This window comes from Neoarius graeffei, chromosome 4 (assembly GCF_027579695.1).
Source record: "Neoarius graeffei isolate fNeoGra1 chromosome 4, fNeoGra1.pri, whole genome shotgun sequence".
NCBI classification, from domain to species: domain Eukaryota; kingdom Metazoa; phylum Chordata; class Actinopteri; order Siluriformes; family Ariidae; genus Neoarius; species Neoarius graeffei.
This window is the reverse complement of record NC_083572.1, coordinates 232,397-245,735: the sequence shown is the minus strand read 5'-3', so window position 1 is coordinate 245,735 and position 13,339 is coordinate 232,397. Positions and strand designations below refer to the sequence as shown.

The 13,339-nt window shown below is 42.1% G+C and overlaps 1 protein-coding gene across 4 annotated transcripts in view; it reads left to right on the top strand.

Annotated features, from left to right (window-relative positions):
• Nucleotides 1-12,751, top strand: part of rasal3 (RAS protein activator like 3) — a 34,714-nt gene extending 21,963 nt beyond the window's left edge. For 3 of the 4 annotated variants that reach the window (XM_060918526.1, XM_060918527.1, XM_060918525.1), the window contains exons 5-15: nt 4,155-4,823; nt 6,237-6,381; nt 7,452-7,596; nt 7,867-8,103; nt 8,696-8,897; nt 9,332-9,423; nt 9,924-10,206; nt 10,617-10,712; nt 11,046-11,236; nt 11,778-11,862; nt 11,961-12,751. In XM_060918526.1, coding sequence (XP_060774509.1) covers nt 4,155-4,823; nt 6,237-6,381; nt 7,452-7,596; nt 7,867-8,103; nt 8,696-8,897; nt 9,332-9,423; nt 9,924-10,206; nt 10,617-10,712; nt 11,046-11,236; nt 11,778-11,862; nt 11,961-12,038 — 2,223 coding nt within the window. In that variant the 3' untranslated portion in view covers nt 12,039-12,751. The remainder of the gene's footprint in view (nt 1-4,154; nt 4,824-6,236; nt 6,382-7,451; nt 7,597-7,866; nt 8,104-8,695; nt 8,898-9,331; nt 9,424-9,923; nt 10,207-10,616; nt 10,713-11,045; nt 11,237-11,777; nt 11,863-11,960) is intronic. The other variant, XM_060918524.1, reaches the window with a different exon arrangement.
• Nucleotides 12,752-13,339: the final 588 nt, after the last annotated feature.

The window sequence follows — 13,339 nt, the reverse complement described above, 5'->3', positions numbered from 1 at the left end:
GGCAAAATCTTGGCAAGAATCCTTTTGAACCATCTAATTGTCCACCTAGACTAGGATCTGCTGCCTGAGAATCAGTGCTGTTTCAGAAAAGACCCCAGAATCACTGAGATGGTATTTACTGCCGGGTAGCTACAGGAAGGAGAAAAGCCAAGAACAAAATGCTCATTTATATATGGCATTCATTGACCTAACAATAGCATTTGACACAGTCAGCCAGGAGGGCTGTTCTCTAGCACTCACTGTTTCTGATGAAATATTCAGCAAAATTTTCCATCAGCTAATTTTGACGTTTTGCTAGTCAGCTAGTTTTGATGTTAAAAGATCACAGTCAAGTATGGGTGTCCAGACAAGTTAATCAGCATAGTGTGCAAACTCCACGATGGCATGATGCCTAGCGTCAAAGATCAGCAATAACTCTCCATTCTGTTCCCAATCACAAATGGGGTGAAGCAAGGTCACTTCCTAGCACCAACACTCTTCAGCATGGCATTTTCTGCCATGCCGCAAGACTCATTCCAGAACAACAACCCTGGAATTAGCTTCATCTACTGTTGTGATGGTGGGCTGTTCAGTCTGCAGAGGATACAAGCTAAAACCAAAGTGGTGGAAGTCACTGTTTGAGAACTTCTGTTTGCTGATGACTGTGCTCTGGCTGCTGGCTCAACTGAAGAACTATAGGTCAATTGTCAGTAAACCTGCTGAGAATGTTCAGACTACAAACATGAACACTATGAACTACACTCCCCAAGACTCACAGCACCCTCTGTCTCCAGACTACTGATTACAGCTGACACTCATCTTCCTAATTACCTCTCTCCCTGCCACTCACTCCCACTACTCCAGTGTGAAGTATCATTCTGCTCTTTACAGTTCATACCAAGCGTTGTTATTTCTGACTGACTCTTGCGCTTCCTTTTCTTGTTTACACTCTATCTTTCCTCCTCCATGTTGTTTGCCAATCATCTGACCCTCGCTAGTTCTTTGACGCCGATTCCTGTCTTACATTTTGGCTTTGACACAGTTTGCACTCTCCTCTCATCTGCACATACATCCGAAAGTGCCTGCACCGTGCTATCAATATGGACCACTTTTTCTCAGCTTGCAATAACTTCAGCTCAACAATCAGCACAAAGAAAACTGAAGTACTGTACCAACCTGCTCCTGGGAAACCCTACACAGAACCAGCCATCTTTGTGAAAGACCAAACACTTTCAGCCATTGGCAAGTTTACTTATCTTGTAAGTACTGTACTCTGATTTGGGCTGTAGACACAAATGATGAAGTTAACATCAGGATTGTGAAGGCCAGTGCAGCCTTTGGATGACTCTGTGTGGGAACAGACTGGCATCAAGTAGGAGACGAAACTGAAGGTCTACCAGGCTATCATATTACCAACTCTTCTGTGTGTGCAAAACCTTGACAGTCTTCCAGTGTCATGCCTGGAAATTGAACCATCTTCACCTGATCTGTCTGAGGAAACTGCTAATATTCAAGTCAAGTCAACTTTATTGTAAAATATGCTATACATGCTTGACATACAGCACAGATGAAATTTCAGTCCTCTCTGACCCACGGTGCAAACAGGCAATGCAATAAATAAAAACAGAATAATTGAAAAAACAAACAATATAAACAGTATAAACACTCTAGATAAGAACTAGACATAGACTAAACACTCAGACAAACAATATAAACAGTATAAATAAACAGTATAAACACTAGATAAGAACTAGACGTAGACTAAACACTCAGACAATATAAACAGTATAAAACACTCTAGATAAGAACTAGAAGTAGACTAAACACTCATATATACATAATATTCCCAGCATTACCACTCTGCTTGTGAAGGCACAGCTCTGATGAGCTTGCTGTGTGACCAGAATGCCCTGCACAAGATTGCTAAAACAAATCTTTAATGAGCTGAAAAATGGCAAGTGAGTGCAAGGTGACCCTAAAACGTACTTCAGGAATAGGTTGTATTCAGTCACGTGACTTTTGCTTGCGAGTTTACTTCTGGTGAATGAAGTGCTGGTCAGGAAAACCAATGTGGCTGCCATTATGCAAAGAGCTAGTGAAACCGTCTCTGATTATTTTCTCAGTTTAGAAGGCAATGCATGGTCAAGATCTCATCTCATTATCTCTAGCCGCTTTATCCTTCTACAGGGTCGCAGGCGAGCTGGAGCCTATCCCAGCTGACTACGGGCGAAAGGCGGGGTTCACCCTGGACAAGTCGCCAGGTCATCACAGGGCTGACACATAGACACAGACAACCATTCACACTCACATTCACACCTACGCTCAATTTAGAGTCACCAGTTAACCTAACCTGCATGTCTTTGGACTGTGGGGGAAACCGGAGCACCCGGAGGAAACCCACGCGGACACGGGGAGAACATGCAAACTCCGCACAGAAAGGCCCTCGCCAGCCACGGGGCTCGAACCCAGGACCTTCTTGCTGTGAGGCGACAGCGCTAACCACTACACCACCGTGCCGCCTGCATGGTCAAGATACCTTCAGAAAGTTGCTCTTTGCAATGGGATAGATCCTTACACTCTGGCAAAGAAGGATTTTTCTTATGAGTTGGCAAATTATCCATCCGTTGAGTTCCCCAACATCTCAAACTACCTGGTGCTGCAGACATTGTTCTACACTGACATGCAGATGGAAACCTGGAAGAGCATCGAGAACAACTTTTTATATGTGGCTGGGTTAAAGATCTGGGGATCAGGACACTACAAGATAAATCCTGTATTGTTTATGCCCAAGTAAGTCGGGATTTTTGGTTTTTTATATGAGTCTTTGCGATGTTTGCTAGGACATTACAAGTTTTAGTATCGTGTGTAAAAGGAACCACAGCTGCTCGATTCTCAATCCTCTTTGCTCTTCTCTTCTTGGTAAATCATTCACAAAGCTCCAGAGATACACCTTTAAAGACCTGGGTATTACGTGTTATATTTGTGTTAGTTTACAATATGGCAACCAAGATCAAACAGTAATACAGGAGGTGCAGTCCTCTGTGAAAGTAGGAGAAGCTCTGATGAAGAGGTCCCAGTCCAACGAAGGACTTGTAACTACACCTCAGAGTGCTACATGCTCCCAAACATAATCAGTGTCAGATTCACCTGGGATTGAACCTGGTTCTCTGGTGTTACAGGCCAGAGCACTACCCCGTGCCACAAGAACCAGATGCAGAACAGAAAAAGATGGAAAAATAATTCTGTATCAAAATGTAAGTCAATAATAAAGATTAAAGTTTAAAAAAAATTCAGAGACGAGGTTATGCAGATGAAGGATTTTTACCTGATAGCAGGGCAGGAATATCCAAACAGCAAGAAGACAATAAATCAGAAGTACAGTCCAGACAAGGGTCAAAATCCAGTGTCAGTCAGAAATAGCATACAATCCAAGGAGGCATGCAAGGGTCGACAAACAGGAGAAAACTCAGAGCATAAACTTGGGAACAGGGTTGAAACAGAATGTCAGCTCAAAACTGAGCAAAGAACTCAGGAAAACAGGGGAGCTCAAATAGGCACGTTAACCAGGCTCGGGTGAACACAATACAGAGATAGTTAGACCAAACAAAAGACACTGAGGACCCCACATGACCAAGAAAGGAATGCCAGTCATAAAGTCATGACAGTTCAGTGTGCCACAAAGAACTGAACTCCAGGCTCAGATTGGTCTGTTTAGCAACTCCCACCAAAAACAACTAAATGAGAACTACCATGGTCAATGAAGATGGACTAACAAGAAGAAGTGTGTGTGTGTATGTGTGTGTGTGATGTAATGTGCTTGTTGCATTACATTATTTACCATAGCATCTGTACCACCTTCAGACTCCACAACAGCTTCTTCCCTGAGGAAAGCAGAATATTCAACATGCTGCTGTGTATTTATTCTCCTGTGTATTTATTGTACTGTAATTATCTCACATTGCTCTATATGTGCACGTTATGTAGTTCTGTATATTATTTATACTTTATTGTCATGTATTGCACCATAGTCTTGGAAAAATGACATTTAATTCCAATGTATTGTATATAAGGTATATAGAGGAATGGCAACAAAATCCATTTGACTTAACTTTTTTGGTTGCTGGTTTAAGTCCTTTGATAAATCTGGTGTGTTTGTTGTGATGGTTCTCATGTAGGATAACTGTGAGCGTACAGAGAACTCTCTCAGCCTGTGGGTGAATGAAGCTAAAGATCTCCCACCAAAAAAGCGCTACTACTGTGAGATTCATCTTGATGGTACGCTGTTCGCTCGCACCAGCAGTCGCGCTGTGGGTAAATCATCATCAGTCCCTGGGAATGATGGCGGGTCAAGCACTGTGGGCGTATCTTCTGGAGGAAGTGGAAGCGTAGGGGGTTGCCAGCTGTTTTGGGGCGAGCTTTTTGAGCTTGATAACCTCCCCCCTGTCACACAGATCACACTGCACCTGTTCCGTGATGATGACCCCAAGAAGAAGCGCCACTCGAAGGATGAGTGCATCTCTTACCCTCTGGGCAGCGTGGCTCTGTCTCTGGCCAACATTAAAGGACGAATATTTCAGGAGAAATGGTATCCAATCATTCCCTTCAAACCTCCTGGTACAAGCGGGGTGAAGGAGCAGCTTGGGCCACAGGCATGTGTCCGGGTGAAGGCACGATTCCAGAACCTGCAGGTGCTGCCGATTGAGAGATATAAGGAGTTTGCAGAGTATGTGACACTGGGGTATGTGGAGATGTGCAGCAACCTGGAACCTCTACTGAATGTCAGAGATAAAGAGGAGCTGGCTGGAGCACTTGTCCATGTCCTACAGAGCATTGGAAAGGCCAAGGTCTGTACCCCCAGACACGATAATGTTCTCATCATTAATGCTTATAGAATAGAATAGAATAGACTTTTATTGTCATTGCACAGTGGGGTGCAATGAAATTGTAGGAACTCTACCCAAAACAGTGTACAGAAACAAATAATAGAATAAATATTTGAAAAATAATAAAATAAATAAAGAACACACCATATAAAAATAGGTGGCATTTTCAAATGTGCAATACGAAGTTAAAACAAATTCTAAACAAATTTACAAAAATGTATGTGTGCATTTTTGTTGCAGTGATCACCCTACCTGTTCAATGCTGAAGAATCAGATAGACCTGAAAACATACAACCATCATTTCTACTAAAGAGAAATATATAAAAATGTATTTGCTTATTTATAGTGTGTGTGTGTGTGTGTGCAGGGTTAAAGTGTTTACTTGGTTGAAATTAAAACTTTGAAAAAAGAAAGGGTTAGTTCATAATCAGAACAGCAAATAAACTAAGATTAAAACCAGGGTAAGCCACATGGGGAACAAATGGGTGTGGGGAACTCAGGAACCATCAGAGACTTGGAAGAAGAAGAACTTTATTTATCACACATACACTTAAGCACAGTGAAATTCCTCTCTGCATTTCACTCAGTTGATGCAGTGAACACACACATGCCCAGAGCAGTGGGCAGCGATGCTACAGCGCCCAGGGAGCAGTTGGGGGTTAGGTCCCTTGGTCAAGGGCACTTCAGCCCAACCTCAGGCCGCCCCATTTTAACCTAACCACGTGTCTTTGGACTGTGGGGAAACCGGAGCACCCGGAGGAAACCCACACAGACACGGGGAGAACATATGAAATCCACACAGAAAAGCCTTCGTCAGTCACTGGGCTCGAACCCAGAACCTTCTTGCTGTGAGGCAACAGTGCTAACCACTAGACCACCGTAAACAAGCTTGGAATCAAGAATGACTGATTTAATTCAGTTAAATTTTAGCTGCATAAACCTTTTAATATAAATCCTAAAAACTGAGCCAAAGGTAACAGTTGAGAAGGAGAAACTTATTGTGATGGAATAAGGAAGGAACTTTGAGAGGAACCTAATTTTCTTTTTTTTTGTTGTTCAGAAGAACAGGAATCTCTGACCAAATATAGAAATTGTAAAATGATAAACCAGTGCAATAAAGCAGTAGAAAGAGTGAAGGTTAATGAGAACAAGAAACTGTGACTAAAAAAGTACTGTGGAGGATAAACAGGAACAGACGGAGACAAAAAGGACCGAATTTACACATCACCACAGAAGGTTGAGTCCAAGACCAGCATGCTGCTGTCTGAGTTTAGATATTTAGAGTTTAATTATCATTAGTCTTTTGTGGTCAGAGATTTAGCCACAAAGGGACTGAAACATTTTCCACTCCTGTTTTCTTCTTCTTTTTCTCAGGAATTCCTAATCGAGCTGGGTGGGGCTGAAGTCCAGCGGTCGGGTGAGAACGAGGCTCTAATCTTCAGAGAAAACACTTTGGCCACCAAAGCCATAGACGAGTACATGAAGCTGGTGGGGCAGAAATATCTCATCGATACTCTTGGTACAGAAAGTTCCAGATCAGTTTTATTAAGCTGTCCCTTCTAGTTTATATCCTCCACGTGGTTGCTGTTTTTATAGGTAATTTTATAGCACCTCCTACTGTTGGGGTGAAACTCACTCAACCCACTCACTCACTCGACCCACTCAACCCACTCACTCACTCTCTCCCACTCACTCATTTACTCGATCACTCACTTACTCACCCACCCGCTTGATCGCTTACTCGATCACTCGCTCACTTATTTGATCATTCACTCACTCACCCACTCACTCGATCACTCACCCACTCACTTGATCACTCACTCACTCGATCACTCATTCATTCACCCACTCACTCACTTATTTGACCACCCACTCACTTGATTATTCACTCACTCGATCACTCACTCACCCACTCATTCATTTACTCGATCACTCACTCACCTACCCACTCACTCATTCACGCATTCAACCACTAACTCACTCGATCACTCACTCACTCACTCACTCACTCACTCACTCACCGACCCACTCACTTACTCAATCACTCACTCATTCACCCAATCACTCTCTCATTTACTTGATCACTCACTTACTCACTCACCCACTCACTTAATCATACACTCATTCACCCATTCACTCACCCATGCACTCACTTACTCGATCACTCATTTACTCGATCACTCATTTACTCGATCACTCACTTATTCACCCCAAGTGGCCTGTCAGTTACCATTTATGAGGCTCTCTGTGTCTATTTTGAGCATACTCGGGTGAAACTGTTGAATATTACAGTTCTCGTTTCCATTACTGTTTTGTCTGAGTTTTGTATTTCTTCATGATTTATTATCAAGTGTATGGTTTAATAATTGTTGAGTGCATTGATGTGTGTGTGTGTGTGTGTGTGTGTGTGTGTGTGTGTGTAGGTATTGCACATCAGACCATACATTTAGACCAATGTGTCTGTATTTACACAAATGTGTCACGCCATGTCTCTCTCTCTCTCTCTCTCTCTCTCTCTCTCTCTCCCTGACATGCCCATTTGGAAACTGTAAAATCACCCATGTTTGTTTCTCACATGTTGTTGAACAGGAGATTTCATCGCTCGACTGTATGCATCCTCAGAAAGCTGTGAAGTCGATCCACAGAAATGTTCTGCCTCCGAGCTGCTTGTCAACCAGCGCCACCTAAAGGAAACGTGTGGAGAAGTGATGAAGCATATCACTGAGACGCACAGGTCTGAACAAGAAAAACTCAGTCTCGAGTTTACTGATCTAAGGGAGCAGTTCAGTGATTTAGACATGTAGTTTGTATCATGTTAAACTGAAATCTATACCATTCCATGACCTGTTAGCTACATTAGCCTCATAGCTCAGATGCAAAGCTAAAACACAAACTTCAGACAGCAAACCTGTAATCATTTAGTACAGTGTAATACGGTTCTGTGAGTGTGTGCGGTGATTTGGTTTTGTGATGTGGTTGTCTGTTTGTGATCCATCTCCTGCAGCTCTTTTCCAGTGGAACTGAATGAAATTTTCTCCAGCTGGGTGTCTGATTGTGAGGAATGCGGACGAGCCAACATCGGACACCGTCTCATTTCAGCATCTTTGTTCCTCCGGTTCCTCTGTCCTGCCATCCTCAGTCCCTCTCTGTTTGGACTGACCCAACCATACCCAGAACCCAACACACTCCGTACTCTGACTCTCACGGCTAAGGTGCTGCAGAACCTTGCCAACTTCACAAAGTGAGTTACGGAAACACTACAACACTATATAACTCTATAACACTCACAGCATTACTGCCACAGCACTGTGGAATTAACATAACACGTTATTGAAACTTGCATTGTTTATTTCACATAATGTTTAATAGAAGTCACAGTTAGTGTTTCACCACAACACTCTTTGGTTTGGTTAATACTTCAGATTGATAAAATGCTTGAATTTATGGGATATAAAATAAGACATTTAGGCTAATGTAAAAAAAAATCATAGCCTAACTTAGGACTTTATATTAAAGTCAAAATGCTAACATAAATGTTAACAAATATGCAAATTATATTTAGGCCAAATAAAAAATGACAAGTCACAGCAAAAAAAAAAATCTAACACAAATTGTAGTTCAGAGAACATGGTACTGAAGGGTGATTATCTTCAGAATGTCTAAATGACCATGCTACATCACCACACACACAAAAAAGCCTGAAATGAACTAAAGTTATTCTAAAGTATACTAAAGGAAATTTAACTGAATTTATACTCCGCAGATGATGTTGAGACCCACACATAAAATGCTTTGAGTTCAATGTTCTCTGGTTCCCTCTGTTTACACTGTAGGTTTGGAGAGAAAGAAGCGTACATGCTGTTCATGAATGACTTCCTGGTGGAACATTGGGACAATATGAGGACTTTCCTGCAGAAAGTATCAAACCCTGACTGTGAACTAGAGATGGCGCGGTTTGATGGATATGTGGATCTTCCTTTACGCCTCGCTGTGCTTCACAGCCTGCTAGTGGCCATCATCTCCTCAATGAGCCTGGTAATAAATTAATCAAAAGCAAAATACACGAAGATCTGCCACTGAGGCACAGCCAGCTGAAGGCTCCACATTCACTCACAAGCCCTGAGTATGAGCTGCTGGTGCTAATAAACACAATTCATCATTTTAATTGTGAAACAAAACACAGAATGAATGTAAAAGGTTTCAATTTTAATCAGTATTTTGCTGAATCTTTCTTCAGATAATTTGTGGAAGACTTTTCTCTGATTAATTCTACAAGCAAAAAAATAACTTGGAGAAAATTAGAATATATCTTTATCATCATTGTACATTCACACGGTACAATGAAATTGGATGCAATCCTACCAGTGCAACTAGAACTAGAAAAATTAGAACTAAAATGCTCTGAGAATCCTGCTTTATTCTGGTTAAGCAGTGACCTGAAACACTAAACAACTTTCTGTTTGACACAGGAAACTATAAACAACCTACAACCTCTACCCTCCATCCTGAACCAGATCACCGAACACCTCGGCCCGGACGTTCCCCAGATCACCTGCAGCAGGTAGTAGGAAAACCTCTAGGAACTACTGACTTCTAATCAGGAGTTTAAAAAGTTTAAAAGTTCAGTATTAGTGAATGTTTAGGAGTGGAGAATGCTCAGTCATGGGAATGTTCAGCAGTGAAATTGTTCAGGACAAGGGAATTTTCAGGAGTGAGAATGTTCATGAGAGGGGAATGCTCTAGAACAGGGAATGACTGGAAGTGGTGAATTTTCAGGAGGGGTAAATGACCAGGAATGGGAATGTCCAGGACAGAGACTGTTCAGGAGATGGAATGTTCAGGATTAGATCATTTTGAGCATACGGAATGGTCAAGAATGGTAAAAGTCCAGGAGTGGGATTGTTGAGGATTGGGAATTCTGAGGAGCTTCTGGATGTACAGCACCAGCCAAAAGTTTGGACACATTTACTTTTTAATGTGAATAAGTGTGTTCAAAATTTTGACTGGTACTGTATTTGTTCCTGGTTGTAGTACTGAGCATTTTTTGTTTTGTTTATTCAGTTACAGTTGTGAAGCAGCCAAGCCCACCTACATTCCTCCCCGAGACCTCAGCAAGTACAGCCCACTGAACAAGTCCCTTCAGCACCTGCCCACAGACCAACGCCCTGCACATGCCAAGGACAAACATCGGAAGCAGGTGACGAGGACGCAGAGTGTCCCTGCCTCTGGAAGACACCATCGCCATCCTGCGAAGAGAACGAACAGCACTACTGACCTGACAGAGAACCCTGACATCCACCAGAACAGTGAAACTCCACCCATGGACATCTCGCCACCACAGCACGTGAGGGTTTTATGACATTAGGGCTCTTCAAAAGGTTTATTAATGGGTCACTTGTTCCTCCACCCGTATGAGGTTCTTTAACTTCACCCCTGTGTGTGTTGTTTTATATGATACACTGGCATACTCAACACGCACCATGAAGTCATAATCAAAACATCAGCACATCACTCAGGAGTGTGTTGAAAAAGGGCGCATTTCTGTGTCACATAGAGGTTAATTTGGCACACGAACCCTCAGATTCACTCTGGGACACAAGAATCACATGTTCAGATGGCAACAACAGCCACCCCCAGATTCAGTACAGCTGATGGAGAACCTCAAATTAGAGAAGGAGCGAGTGTAATTGTGGCGATGTTGTGATGCATATTTTGTGTGTGTGTGTGTGTGTGTGTGTGTGTGTGTGTGTGTAGACCACGAGTGCTAAACCCCTACCTGCTCATATTCCCTGGATCAAAGAGCAGGATCAAATCAATCATGTTCGGGAAGAGACAAGTCTACTGGATAAGGTGTGTGTTCATGCTGAACTTCATCATTATCATGGTCTTCATGGCTATCTAACATCACTTACATTTTACAGGCACTATCCCTCACCCAATCTCAAACACCCTCCCTGTCCCAAACACTGATTCTGTCCCTAACGCTGTCTCTGTCTCAAATACCTGCCCTTTTTCCCAAACACTGTTTGTCCCAAACATCTGCTTTGTCTGAAACACTGACAATGTCTCAAAAAACACCTTGTTATAAAAACACACCTAAATTGTTCCAATCACTGCCTCTTTCTTGACACAGTCAGAGTTTTGACAGGTGTGTGTGTGTGTGTGTGTGTGTGTGTGTCCCAGCATGCTCAGGAACTGTCTGAGCTGCGCTTGGGGGTGGAGCAGGTGACGGAGCGTGAGCTGGAGATGGCGAAGCGGCTGGAGGATTTCATCATCGTGAGTCAGGAACAGCAGGCACAGCTGCAGGCTGAAGTGCAGGAACTGCGCAGTGTGTTAGCTCTGCGAGAGGAGCAGCTTGCCAGTGCCACCTTCAGGTAACACACACACAGGGATGTGTGAGTAGCCTGTATAAGTGTGATGTTATAAAAAGACAGGAATGGCTCCCGAGTAGAGCAACAGAAAAGCATTTTTTCCTACAGATTACAAGTTTGAATCCCAATGGTTGGGAGTCTAAGAGAGCAAAATTGGCCTGTGCTCTCAGGGAGGGGTGGCGAACTCTTTCTCCCCATCAGTTACAGCGACGCTAGCCATGGGCAGATGTGGGTGGAAGTGGGAGGATAGTGCTTTCCTCCAAGTGTGTTATGTTTGGAAAGATGGGGTCACATGCCTCAGAGGAAGCATGCGATGACCTTTGTCCTCCCTCGTTGATAGCAATAGGAGGCCTGTTTAGTGGGTGGGAATTGGCCATGATTAAATTCGGGGGAAAATTTGGAAAAAAAGACATAGTAACAGTGCACTGTCACCGAAATGTACACATCATATTAATCTGCCTACGGTATCACTGTGTGTCAGCTACCCTCAATATTAGTGTGTCTTGTTTTGTGTGTGTGTGTGTGTGTGTGTGTGTGTGTGTAGACTGGGAGTGATTGAGGAGGAGCGTGAGGAAGATGAGAGGAAGCTGAGTGTTGCTCTGGCAGCAGCTGAACGCATGAATGTGTTGGTAAGTGGGTGGAGCTTTATTATTATTGTTGTTATTGATGGCAGTTATTGTTTGGGTAAAAAAAAGTTCTGAATGTGGTTGTGTGTGTGTTTTTTCAGGAGGAACAGTTTGCTGGTCTGTTAAAGAACATGCAGCAATTAAATACAGCGCCGGACGACAACCTGAAAACATCGTAGATCAACAGTTTGACAGTGAGACACCTAGACAGTGAGACAGTGTGCTCAGTGTGTATGATGCCATACTGTGGGGCTAAGAATTTTTACCCATAATCCTTTCCATTTAGTTTCTGCTTCTGTGAGACGTGTTACACAGTGAAATGGTGTTTGCGTTTGTTATTGTGTATGTGATGAAATGTTCATGAACTGTTCTAACCCTAACTGTTCACCGTTGTGTGTTTAGTGTGTTAATCGGCACACTTTCACTGTACGTTTCATTTGTAAAAGCAACATGTAAAGTTGTGTGAATAAAATGTCATGGTGTGTGTGTGTGTGTGTGTGTGTGTGTGTGTGTGTGAAGAGTAAATTCACCACTGAAACATGACGTTTCTCTTCGTGAAATTTTCAGTTCCTATAGCGTTCAATCTGTCCCGTGAGAACGTTTTTAATGTAATATTTATAAAAATCGCTCTACATTGTAAACACTGAGATTTAACATATCACATGTTTTTACAATGTCATTTCTTGCATGTGTAACGCTGAAGTTTTCACAGGTTGCAGTTCCACTTTACCGACTTCATGATGACATCAGAAATTAATCCTGATTGGCTGGACATTCTGCTGTCAACCATCTTGATTCTTTTTTTATTCTCACACCTTCAAATCTGTTATCTCTAATAAATTCCTGTAGTTTTGATTCCACTTGTACATCAATAAAGTTACACACCATATAATCTTTGTAATCCTAATTCTAATCTAACTTTTCACGCACTTTCATACCCAGAAGACTGAATTCAGTTTTTATTTTTTTAATCACTCTCACATGCTGAATTTTCCTAACAACTGCCTGTAGGTTTATTTATTTTTAAAGAAGTATGACCACATAAAACTATATATATATATATATATATATATATATATATATATATATATATATAATATGAGTATTTTGTTGCATGGTATTGTATCACATTTCTAGCATGCAACATGCAAATGTGTAATTCAGCTAGTGGGAATCCCTACTGTGATTCACCAGTGTGGACTTATAACCCCTTATACAGTACATGCACAAATAACACTGGGCTGCAAGAGTAGCACACCTTATTCACACTGCACATAAAACAAATTATCCAATCTAGCAAACGTCTTTCACAAAACAACTGGTACAATGCCTGTGGAGTGCAGTGTACCAGATTGTTTTCCAGAGAAAGATTTTGAACATTGTAAAATGAATTTGGGCACTATTGGAAAGGATGAGAATACACCACTGAAATATTATGGATATTTAAGAATGTGCAGCCAGCACTTTAAACTGGAGGACT